At 41.8% G+C, this 12,383-nt stretch overlaps 2 protein-coding genes across 2 annotated transcripts in view; one reads left to right on the forward strand and one right to left on the reverse strand.

Annotated features, from left to right (window-relative positions):
* The window catches only part of ccdc33 (coiled-coil domain containing 33), a gene marked incomplete at both ends in the record, with an annotated part of 95,061 nt that extends 94,030 nt beyond the window's left edge, over positions 1 to 1,031 (forward strand). Inside the window, 1 exon segment of the mRNA XM_080736875.1 lies at positions 1,028 to 1,031. Within this exon segment, the coding sequence (XP_080593001.1) occupies positions 1,028 to 1,031 (4 nt within the window).
* A 2,420-nt stretch (positions 1,032 to 3,451) lies between these two features.
* kcp (kielin cysteine rich BMP regulator) overlaps positions 3,452 to 12,383 on the reverse strand; it is a gene marked incomplete at its 3' end in the record, with an annotated part of 64,359 nt that continues 55,427 nt past the window's right edge. Inside the window, exons 39-46 of the mRNA XM_080736877.1 lie at positions 12,132 to 12,234; positions 11,049 to 11,188; positions 10,268 to 10,440; positions 8,300 to 8,411; positions 6,818 to 6,919; positions 6,391 to 6,555; positions 4,695 to 4,995; positions 3,452 to 3,672 (exon numbers count right to left, since the gene is read on the reverse strand). Of these exons, the coding sequence (XP_080593003.1) occupies positions 3,452 to 3,672; positions 4,695 to 4,995; positions 6,391 to 6,555; positions 6,818 to 6,919; positions 8,300 to 8,411; positions 10,268 to 10,440; positions 11,049 to 11,188; positions 12,132 to 12,234 (1,317 nt within the window). The remainder of the gene's footprint in view (positions 3,673 to 4,694; positions 4,996 to 6,390; positions 6,556 to 6,817; positions 6,920 to 8,299; positions 8,412 to 10,267; positions 10,441 to 11,048; positions 11,189 to 12,131; positions 12,235 to 12,383) is intronic.

Here is a 12,383-nt window from a genome sequence, read left to right on the forward strand (position 1 = left end):
CTCATGCACACCGGATCCGAATTAGCCGTGCGTTTTTTTCTCGATCGAACCCAGTTCGATTCGTGCGTCTTGTCGCATGCGGTAAAAAACTCATTGCTCCTTTTATGAATCCTTTTGGGATCCGCATCTCCGATTCCGCACAGCATTGCACACCAAATCCAATGCGTTTTATTCATGCAGCAAACAAAAAAACGCAACTGTCCTGTGTGCAAAGGGCTTAAGCGTTGTTGATGTGTGGGGTTTTTTGGCATCAATGCATGTCCGTTTGAGTGAGGCGCGTGACCCCTGCTCAGAAAATATTAATTTCAATATTCAACACTGTTCAGTACTCCTCATACAAGATGCTGACAACACACACTTTGAAGGAGTTATGGTGTTAAAAATACGGAATCAGATCACAGTTAACTAAGGTTAGTTAACTAGCCACACAGAACGCAAATATTACGCAACAGTAAAGTGCCAATTTATTTTCAAAATCAGGTTGATTTTTCACCGTGATCAAAAGCATCAACTTGTATGAATGACACATCACCAAATTAATAATTTGATGATATGAAATATACACCAACGCATTTTCGGATGGTTTATTTCTCCTCCCGGGGTGTAAGGACCTTGAGAGTGTAAAATGGACCCAAACCTAGCCTTAAAGGGCCAGTACAAGGTACAGTACTTCAAATTTGAGCTAACCCTTCCCAAGTGTCAGCGAAAGATTGTGGCACTAATGCACAGGAGGCGCAAGCAATGCAATGTTAAGTTTGTTTTATAGAGAAAGGTCAACATAAGTGATATCAATAATATCCCTCACAGGCAGAAGAGATGATCCCAGACAAAGAGAGGCTGAGGTTGCTGAGTAAACTGGAAAAGGCTGAGGCAAAAATAAATACACTGGAAACTCAGGTATAAATACTGTACAAAGGAATCGTCTATTTTTGCTCAATTCTAGCTGACTAATTTGCCAATTTCTATTGTCACTGATCGATAACAGCTCTGCTTGTGCATCTGTAAAGTGTTTCTATGTTTATTACAGCTAGAGGACAACTCTAAAGTTTGGGGAAGGCAGAAACAGGAAATGTTGACTAAACTCAATGAGTATAGACATGGCTTTGCCTGAACATCCACTATGATCCTGCAGAACTCCCGGGCAGTAAGTTGCATCATTGTTATATATCGTTGTTTTGGGTGGAAACCTTGTATCTCCAAGTTTCAAATGTGTATGTTCTTTCGCAAAGTAAAGCCCTGCTTCATCATACAAGGCTGTCGCACAAAAGTAGTGAAAACAGCAGATCTAGATCGACTGTTTTCACTAGTTTAATTTTTTTTTCAATGATAAATGCAAAAACAAACAGATTTAGACATACAAGGTTTTCACCCGACAACGACACTATAATACATACAATACACTGTCATTTATCACACAGTAACATCTATTCATCTTTATTTTACAGAAGGATCTGTCAGATGTCTGTGACCAGAATGGACACAGACAGCCTGTGAAATGACTTGCAACTGGAAGACGATCAAAGACCCACAGCAGATGGCACATAGATATTTGTTTTTGGAAGGTTGGAGAAAAGATGACGCGTTTTGATCAGTTTAACAAGAATAAACAATTCCCAAAGTGCACAATGCCTTGATCTTGAACATTGCCAATGTTGCCATCTTTAGAACCTCTTGTTCTCCCCGCTGTGGGCGCTGGGGGCGTGTTCTCTCTTCCGCATCATCAGCGCGACAGCGCCCATACCCTAGGTGGGGTTTGTGGAGTTTTCATGTTCTCCCTGTATCACCTAGGGTAGGCACATAAACATGCTGTAGGAATCCTGGTCTCTATACTGCCTAACCCCGGCCAGCCAGGGCGCCTGATGGAGGGGAACTGGTTGGAATAACGCGTTCCTTCCATGTCCTACCAGGGGAAACTCCCCCGTCTGGTGACAAGAAGCTTCTTGCTCACTCCTCATGCATCGAAGGATGCATGAACTCAGTACGGGCCTTCGGGGCTCTCCACAGGTTGGCAGAGGGAGAGGATAGCTTAGGAAAAATGAGTTACAAAATGGGATAAAACTTGTCTAATGGTGGTGCTAGTAAATTCATAGAAAGGTCACCTGTATTTTATATAATCTATTAATAATTCTACCCAGCTTAATATCTAGTTTTAAATCTTTTAGTTTATAGATGAAAAAGTACAACAATAATGAGTTAAACCTTTAATTCTTGTAAAATCACCAAGGAAACAACCTAAGTTAAATTATACAGTAATTTGTCATTTGGGTTGTTGAGAGTTATGTTAAAATAACGTGATAAAAAATCTGTGTAAAACAAAGAAAAGTTCAAGGTAGTAAAGGTTAAACGTTTCATCAAAATAAGCAAGAGTGGTATAAAGTTTCAGTGCTACATACAGTAAGGCAAAATGTGATTGCTAACATTATTTGTCACATTAGAAACGTACACAAAACAAATGATTGGACACGTTTTGAGGCAGGTTTAAGGCAATATGCGTTTCATATTATAAAAAATAAATTCTGTGTCCATCTAGCCATGTAACATTTTTTGAATTTCTTTTGTCCACACCCTGCCGACCTCAACAGTATACAGTACAATGTTGACGAAATAACATAATATACAGTAGAAACAAACATAAATATAAAAAGATTAAGTTATACAGTAATATCATAATATTCATACAATTAATTTTTAAAGGACACAATTCTGTTACAAAACGTAAATTACAGTATACTGTACAGTTCAGAGTGGTTAAAATACTGCTGTTTCTGACTTACGGTACAGTATGTAAAGAACACAAGATAATACAGTACTGCATTACTTATATAGGTAGATTAAGAGTAGTTAAATATGTACATTATGGGGTGTGTGTGTGTGTGTGTGTGTGTGTGTGTGTGTGTGTGTGTGTGTGTGTGTGTGTGTGTGTGTGTGTGTGTGTGTGTGTGTGTGTGTGTGTCTGTCTCTGTGTGTGTGTGTGTGTGTGCGCGTGTGTGCGCGCTCACCAGGGATGTCACAAGGGGGGCACTGCAAGCTTGTAGATCTGCTATTTTTGAAAAGTTTGTTCAAATCTTTGAATATTATGTATTTTTAAGTCAACATTTGTAACTCAAATTTTGCTTCTTGGGGGGTCCCTGGAACTAAATATTTTGAGATGGGGGTTCGTGGCCAAGTAGATTTAGACATTTTGGGGGTCCTTCACATGAAAAGTTTTGAGCACCACTGGCACTGACAGAAACTTTGAAGGATTTGAAATATTCAAAGACTTTCACGATTTTTCAAAAATAGGAGATCGCTGTGAGCTTGTATATCTGCTATTTTTCAATAGTTAAGTCTCAGTCTAAATCGGTTAAATCCCCTCCCCCTGTGAAGAACATTCATGAGGGGCCCGCAGTGAATCCTTGTACCCGGGGCCCAGAATGTGTGCGACACCCCTGTGTGCGCGACGTTCTAGGTTTTATGAGGTGCTGCCATGGATAATCTTGGGACACTGCTCTGGAGGAATGCAGTAGTAGTTGTGTAAAACCAGGCCAGCAGGACATTGGCAGCCTGGTACGCAGGGCTTGAAGCAGTGACTCTCTATTACCCCTAGTGGTACGTCAACGTTAAAGCAGGTGACTGGACAGGGAGGTCCACACTCATCGAACACGAATCCCCTCTCAGCTGGACAGCCCACCGCTGTGGAGAGACAAAGATACTAAGGTCATCCTCTGGACACACAGAGCACACAACCCCATATATGTTTCTGCACAACTCTGCAATTGCAAATGTTTTTTTTTTTAAGATTAGTTTTTTGGGGCTTTTATGCCTTTATTGATTGGCAAAGGTAGTCCGGATCGGGAATCGAACTGGCGCCGCCGCCAGGCATCCATGCCTATGTGGCAATGCCTAAGTGGTATGTGCCTGGACCAGTAGGCCAGCGGGCACCCCTTGCAAATGTTTTAAGTGTATTCTTGAAAATATTCTTCCAACAGTTAGATTTGTCTTATCCAGAAAAATGAATCATACTGTATAATAATTTGCATACTGTAGTATAATACTGAACACAAACAACGTGATCTATCTATTCTAAATAACATAACTAGCTCCTATTTAAATAGGAAACAAGCACTGTACAGATGCAAAGACATTCAGTTCCAATATAATGATCCAAAAATCCCACTCCAAGGAAGTTTGAGAGCCAAAAGATGAACCCATATATGAAGTTCATCTTTGTCATACTGTATATAGCGCCTTTTATACATGCATTAAAACGTTGAAAGTTCATCAAACACAGCCTGTATACCAGGGTTCCCCAATTAGTTTTCCCCAAGGGCCGAATTATGTCTAGGGTACCAAGCCGAGGGCCACAACATTGCAGGGGGCAACGGTGACGTTCCCACTACTCCAGTGACAGTTTTCGTCGTTGTCGGGTGAAAAGCTTGTATGTCCAAAACCGTTCGTTTTGCATTTATAATTTTAAAAATTATTTAAACTAGTGAAAACAGCCGATCTGCTGTTTTCACTACTTTTGTGCGACAGCCTTGTGTGATTTGCGAAAGAACGTACACATTTTGTGATACGAGGTTTCCACCCAACAATGACGATATACTAGTGTTGTTGCTGCTCTTATACCACCATTATTACTGGGGTAGGTGTGGGCCAGACAGTAGCCCCCCGCGGGCCGCAAATTGGGGAACCACGCTGTATACTGTACTTACCACACAGTGACGGGCTCCTCCACTTCAGTACGACTCCAGCCTCTCTGCACTGACCAGCGTAGGCCTCCAGTGTGTCGCAGAGACACTCGTCAGTGTTGGCCCCACAGGCACACTGATCATACACGCACGCGCCGTACCAGGGTTCAGGGGGCACCACGCGGTGGCAGGCCTTGAACACGGCAGACTTCAGCACCTTGCAGCGGCTGTTGGCCGACTTTCTGGCCTGGTAGCCTGCATCCTTACAGGGGTCGACGTCCTCGCCAGGCTGACACGAGGAGAGGGAGTGGCTGCCGTTGGTCACCTACAAAAGAGAGACGGAGACGCAGACGGAAACGATCACACGCATCTTGATTCAAAAACCATGCAAGCATAATCATTGTCGTTTTTCAAACGTTAAAGAAAATAGCGAATAGGGATGCCCGTTGTCCTACTGGTCCAGGCGAATACCACTTAGGCATTGCCACATAGGCATGGATGGATATTCCCGATCCGGATGACCTTTGCTGCGTGTCATTCCTAATCTCTCTCCCCATTTACTGTCAGTCTACTGTCCTATCAATAAAGGCGTAAAAGCCCCAAAACAAATCTTAACTCATTTAATGCCAGCCTATCACCACTAGAGGGCATCCCAGTGGCCAGAGAATAATAGAGATATGCTGGTAATGCATGCCCAAGCCCTGGAGCCATGACTTGCCAGAACACTTTCCTTTGTGCATTTACAGGAAGAGGATGAAGTTAGCTTGAAGTTAGCTATTGGCTACCAAGCATTTTAGAAGATCTATTTTCGGAAATTTAGCCACGATTAAACCTTGCACACCTCATGCATGGGAAAAAAACAGAGAAGAATGAGCTCTAAAAAATCCAATGCAATCCTGGATTGCATTGTTGTGGTTTTGTGCAGTTTGTTCACAGCTTTCAAACAAAAAAATCCGATTGGAAATCCGTTCAGGCATTCTTGAGATAATAGCCATTATGTTATGTTGTTATGTAAACAAAAATGGCTGCCCTGTATGTTAGATGGGGTTGTATGGGGTTGGAACATGCAAAATCGCGATTGAAATCATGTTCACTAGTTTTGATGGGGTCCAAAAAAAAATTTAAAAAAAAAAAATTTTAAAAAGAATTTTTTTTTCAAAAAACAAAACAAAAACGAATTTATTCGGTTTTGGCACTCCTTAATACGTTTTAATAAACCGAATTTATTCGGTTTTGGCACTAGAAAATTATAATAATAATATAGCTGACCTCATAACTCATTGTGATTGGCAATGCCAATATTTTCTCTATTAATCGTATAACTATGTATATAAAGCTTATTTATTTATATTATGTTTTTATATTATGTGTGATGAGTTCCCTTGCTGTAACAAACTTGTAGAGCTGTTCTTTTTAGCAAGGGACAACATTGTACAAGTATAAAGGCCCATTCCCACTGGGCCAGATAACGGATAAAAAAATCTCTTTCTCCAGATATTTTTCCATTCAAAGTGAATGGTAGATACAGATAAAAAAATATATCTACCACATATATTTGCCACAGATACTTTTATCTGTGGCAAATATATTTTTTTATCTGTATCTACCATCCACTTTGAATGGAAAAATATCTGGAGAAAGAGATTTTTTTTATCTGTTATCTGGCCCAGTGGGAATGGGCCTTTAATCAGGCTTAATAAAACAGGATCGTCTCTCTTACCCTCCAGCTGTTGCCGAAGGCGGCCTCTGACAGGCTGATCTTTCCGCTGGGCATCCGTTGGTCGTCCTGTTGGTAGTTATTGAAGTTTCCACACAGGCCACATGTGTGGCTCTTATAGGAGCCTGGAACGCTCACCTCCAGGTGGGAACGGCCACTCCACAACACCTAGAGAGGGTAAATGTAAAAATGGGTCATAGGAAACAGTGGATTACGGAGGGCCAATGTGTGTGTAGACAGATGGGTCGATTCGGATGTAACTGAAGATGTACGGTAATTGAACTGATTCTACTTTATTACTGATATAGTACATAAAAATATAACATAACAGCATAAAGAAAGAAAACTAAAAATCTAACTTAATTGATCCCCCAAATGGGTAAAGGTAATGTGGCACAAGCTTGTTCTCTGACATGAAAGAGCTCTGCACCTTGAGTCCAATGTTGGTGTTGAGTAGGATGATGTTGGTTTGACGTTCCACATAGATGTACGGTTCTTTGAGGAAGGGAAGGCTCACCACCTCGTCATTGACCTGCCAACGTTTGAAAGTACTGATTGGCTTTGTACTACAATACACCACAATTACACCGTGGTTCTTCAACCACTGGTCCTGCTGGGGGAACACAGAACTTCTGGTTTTACATCCTACCAGGAGGTTAATTAAAACCATATACTTGACCCCTTCCGTTTGAACTGATCCTTGCTTTTGCTGAATGTTTGGCCCAGAATACGGATGCTAGTGGTTAACTCATTTGCTGCTATGGCCGAGGAGCCCGAAAAAATCCTGCTGTACGGCCCTGCCATGCCAGAGGAACCCGAGAATTTTCCGTTTAAAAAAAATAAAATAAAAAAATTATGGTTTTTTTCTGACCCCAAAAAATGTAGTAGGCAAGATAGCAATCGCGAAATTGCATGTTTAACCCCCATAGCAACCCCATCTTTCAAACATGGCAGCCATCTTTGTTTACATTTTAGGAAAACATAATGGCTGCTATCTCATGAATGCCTGAACGGATTTCCATTCGGATTTTTTTGTTTGAAAGCTGTGAGCAATGTGGACACAAGTGGTGCATTATCTAGGCATGGGTGTGCATGATCCGTGCACTATGAATTACATGGAAGTCTATGGAGACAGGGGCATATGAGAGTACGAAGGTATTGTTAAATGGCAGCAAATTAGTTAATTGCATCAACCTTAATCATTCATTAATCATCAACTGTATAATCATTGACCTGTAGTGACATGATACTGACAATGATACTGACATAATACTGACCATGATACTGACCATGATACCGCCTATGTCAGGGGTGGGCAACTTTGATGATGGTGAGGGCCACTATATTTCCACCTTCACTCCAGAGGGCCACATTGCATTTTGCTACGTCATACTTTGTCATACTAGTATCGCATACAATAGAAGCAAAAATAGCAGATCTACAAGCTCAAAATGCATCGCACTGCGATGCGTTTTGAGCTTGTAGATCTGCTATTTGTGCTTCTTTTGAATTGGAATCCTGAATTATTTTGTGTTATTTCTTAATTGGAATCCTGAAATTTAACATTTGGATTTAATTTTCAAACGCATTTAGTTATATACTCATGTTAACTTTATGAACTTAAATACAAATTGGACATAAAAAAAAAATGTAATACTACTATACTAGTCATTAAGCTACTAATATAGACTGATGGAATTAAAGCAGGTCATGTTTGGAATTGTAACAGCTGAAATCAATAATATATTCAGTATTCTAACCTGTGGGCCGCATTAAGTGAAGGTGGGGACCGCATGTGGCCCCCGGGCCGCCAGTTGCCCATGTATGGTCTATGTCAATATCATGTCAGTATCAAAGAGCAGTGTTGAAGAACCCTGATGTAGATATTTGCAGCACAGTTACAATCACCAACCTTGACGACCCAGTCTTGGAGAAGCTGCACTGCGACGTCTCCTATAAAAACGGTCACCTCTTTAGTCCAGGACACTCCTTTACGTCCACGATTATCATTGGTGACATGAATACTACACAGACAGAGAGATTCTTTAAGTTAGTCATAGAGCATCCAAACTTACTTCCAGAATTATTCTAGCAACAGCCATATCTTTCTTTCTTTGTTCAGTAGCTTTTTGTATTGTAATATGTTATGCTTTGCACCAGTCTTACAGGAACTTCACCAGACCCAAATATATGACATGTCATTGCGACCGTCAGGGAGCAGTTTACTATGAAAACCTCCACCGGCCGTCCGTCCGTCCGTCCGTCACACGTCACACGTCACACCTTTGCCCTGCTCATATCTCCGCATCAGTATGACATCACACCACATGTGTACACAAACCTTTGTGTACGTTGCTGTGGCAACAGTCTGTTGTTGCTGGTCTGTTAGTGTACGTTAGCAACCACCTTAGCAACCATGGTTTTACCCTAGCAACCAACTGTTTACCCTAGCAACCAACTGTTTACCATAGCAACCATGTTTTTTTACCCTAGCAACCAACTGTTTACCATAGCAACCAGATACGCAGAGCAGGGATCTCCATATATGGGCATAAACAGGTGACATCACATTGATGTCAGATACTCAGAGCAGGGATTTCTCCATAATATATGGGCATAAAAGGGATTCTGTTAGGGATCTCCATATATGGGCATAAAAGGGATTCTGTTAGGGATCTCCATATATGGGCATACAAGGGATTCTGTTAGGGATCTCCATATATGGGCATAAAAGGGATTCTGTTAGGGATCTCCATATATGGGCATAAAAGGGATTCTGTTAGGGATCTCCATGTATGGGCATAAAAGGGATTCTATTAGGGATCTCCATATATGGGCATAAAAGGGATTCTGTTAGGGATCTCCATATATGGGCATAAAAGGGATTCTGTTAGCTGTTAGTGATCTCCATATATGGGCATAAAAGGGATGCTGTTAGGGATCTCCATATATGGGCATAAAAGGGATTCTGTTAGGGATCTCCATATATGGGCATGAAAGGGATTCTGTTAGGGATCTCCATATATGGGCATAAAAGGGATTGTATCCCAGATGATGCCCTGTTAGGAGATCCACACTAACAGAATCCATATATGGTCCTACCGACAGCTGCTATAAGCCAACCCTGGCGATAAGGTCTGAGTCGAAGAAATGCTTCTTTCCTGGCAAGAATTGCCCCTTTATACTGTAGGGCTCGTTTGTGTATTGTATGACATCACGCCACATCATCGGCTGAGGACTGTGTGATGTCATCATATCTCCATATATGGAGACATAAGTTGCTCATGCCCAAATATGGACTGGTGAGGTCAGACTTAGTGTGATGCGTAGGTTATCTCCATATATGGAGATTCAACTTCAATGAGTAACCATGGCAAACTGTCAACTGCCCGTATGTCTTGATAATTGGTAAAACAAACTAACACACTTTTGGCCTATTTGTGGAGATAAGCGACCAACGGTCGCTTATCTCCCGATTAGGGAGTCTTACTGGTTTACAGTACATACAGTAGGCTATATATACCAACTAACATTAGCAGTTGACACCAGCAATCATGGTTGCCAAATAGGGGTTAAAGGATAAGAATATCCTGTGTAGCCTGAGATAACTGGTGTCTTCAAACATGCCATGTTTCATATACTATTTCTGAACAAATGCTTGGTCCAATTCGCATTTGCTATGGTCTCACAAGGCCCATAACTGCAAGTGCCACTCCTGAGACAAACATAGACCATGGTAGATTTCTTGTTGTAAAACAAGATATGATGTGCTCTACACTTCTGCATGGTGCTTCCAGCCAATGGTAAAACTAAATGGATAATGATGAACACTAACTTGATTGCAGTCAGTCTCTATGATTTGTCTAGAATTGTGTTGTACCTGAAGTCTCCACCCTCACAGTCCTGAGCGAGGACATATGTACACGCCCCTTGGAAGTGCAGCAGACGACCATCGAAGGTGCGATAGTGAGGGTCTCCGAACACGATGCAGGTGGCTGGACGTGGCAGGCAGTGAGGACAGCACACGCCTGGGATTACTGCTGTTATCTCATCCTGGTGAGCATACACAACAAATGTACTTATAGGTGTGTGTGTGCGTGTGTGACATAATTGTCTAATTGCAATCTTAATTGTCTAATCGAGATATTTGAGATAATCACGGTTACTTTGCATAATTTAATGCATTACAAACCCACAGTGAAACTTTTGTTTGTGAAGCTTAAAAGCCAAACAGAAATGTATTTTTTATTCATATGTTCCAAAAGCACAGCAATATCACACTCGAGGGTGTGCATTATCATGATTATTGGCACGCCAGCCTCGCTGTAGGAACAAGCCGAAGGCAAGTTCCGTAGGCGGGGCTGAAGTGCCAATAACCACGATAATGCACACCCTCGAGTGTAATACTGTATGGCGATTATACAACAGTTGCCCTTAAAAAACATGTCGACTTCATTTCATTGTAGTTAAGATATTCGAGTTTCTTAATTTTTTAATGCCAGATGTCCCTGAATTTCACATGGAAACTGCTAGCGTGGCCACTAACAAGGCATTGCCTAAGGAAACAATAATAGCGAGCCGGTTGTGTGTGTGTGTGTGTGTGTGTGTGTGTGTGTGTGTGTGTGTGTGTGTGTGTATGTGCCTGTGCACTCTATACTGACTGTAGCGCATGTGAGAGGTGGGCAGCGTTCACTGTGGCAGTGAACGTCTCCAGACACACAGGAACAGCTGGTGCACTCATCCACCTCCCACTGCTCATTGGACTGGTACACTGTGCCCTGGTATGTACACGACACGGAGTCTGCAACACACACAGAAACAGCTTTAAAAGGTGGTCGACTGTACATTCCAGAGACCTTTGGAACAATACTTTACTTTATAGAAGAGCAGAGATGGGAGCATTGACAGCGCAGCTTCTGAGTATGACATTTGTGACACTGGGAAAGGTAGATGTCCAAAACCATTTTAAAAATGATTTAAACTAGTGAAAACAGCCGATCTATACAAGCACAAAACGCCTCGCATCGCAAGGCGTTGTGTGCTTGTAGATCTGCTGTTTTCACTACTTTTGTGCGACAGCCTTGTATGATGAAGCAGGGCTTTGCTTTGCAAAAAAAAATTACAAATTTGAAACTTGGAGATTTTCTGCCTGACAGTGACGATTTACTTTGTTGCACACGCACGCACGCACGCACGCACGCACGCACGCACGCACGCACGCACGCACGCACGCACGCACGCACGCACGCACGCACACACGCACACACACACACACACACACACACACACACACACACACACACACACACACACACACAAAATGCATTTATGAACCACCAAGACTTACCGCAACATGGCCTGTGGTTCAACTAGCCATTCAAAAGTACAGTAAAGACCGTTTTACTGTTTGTGTACTGTTGAATGGAGACGTCGCACCATGGTCAGGTACACACTATATTTTCCCCCCAACTAGCTACCTAAGCGAGCAGCAAGCCTTTTTGGATAATGTGGTTGTCCAACTTGTATTTTCGACATTATTCTGCTTTACAACACATAGTCACTAGAATGAAACTGCAACAATAATGAACAGCAGATGTCACTCTTTAGCACACTTAGAAAATGATGACCCCTCAAATGCATTGAAGCTATGACACCCCATCATTCTTTGAACCAGAGGGCAGTGTTCCATTAGCCAGCATACATTAATCGCCAGGTCCCCAGGCCCTGTTGGATGACTGTAATACCTTGGCATACATGGCAGCATTCCCCTGGAATCTTCACTGGTATCTGGCTATCCTGACACGCCACTGACACACATTCCTCAATGGTACACTCAATATGGCCCAGCTGTTAAAAAGACACATACTTTACAGGGATTATATTAACATACAGACAAACAGTTTGTCTGTTAATATGAACATATATAAGAGTTTGAGTTATAGAACATTTGCTATTTCATTTTTTTACTTTCTTGTTTCATTAGGAATCAAAACATA

The sequence above is a fragment of the Nannobrachium achirus genome (genome assembly GCF_963921795.1).
Source record: "Nannobrachium achirus genome assembly, chromosome: 11".
Lineage (NCBI taxonomy): Eukaryota > Metazoa > Chordata > Actinopteri > Myctophiformes > Myctophidae > Nannobrachium > Nannobrachium achirus.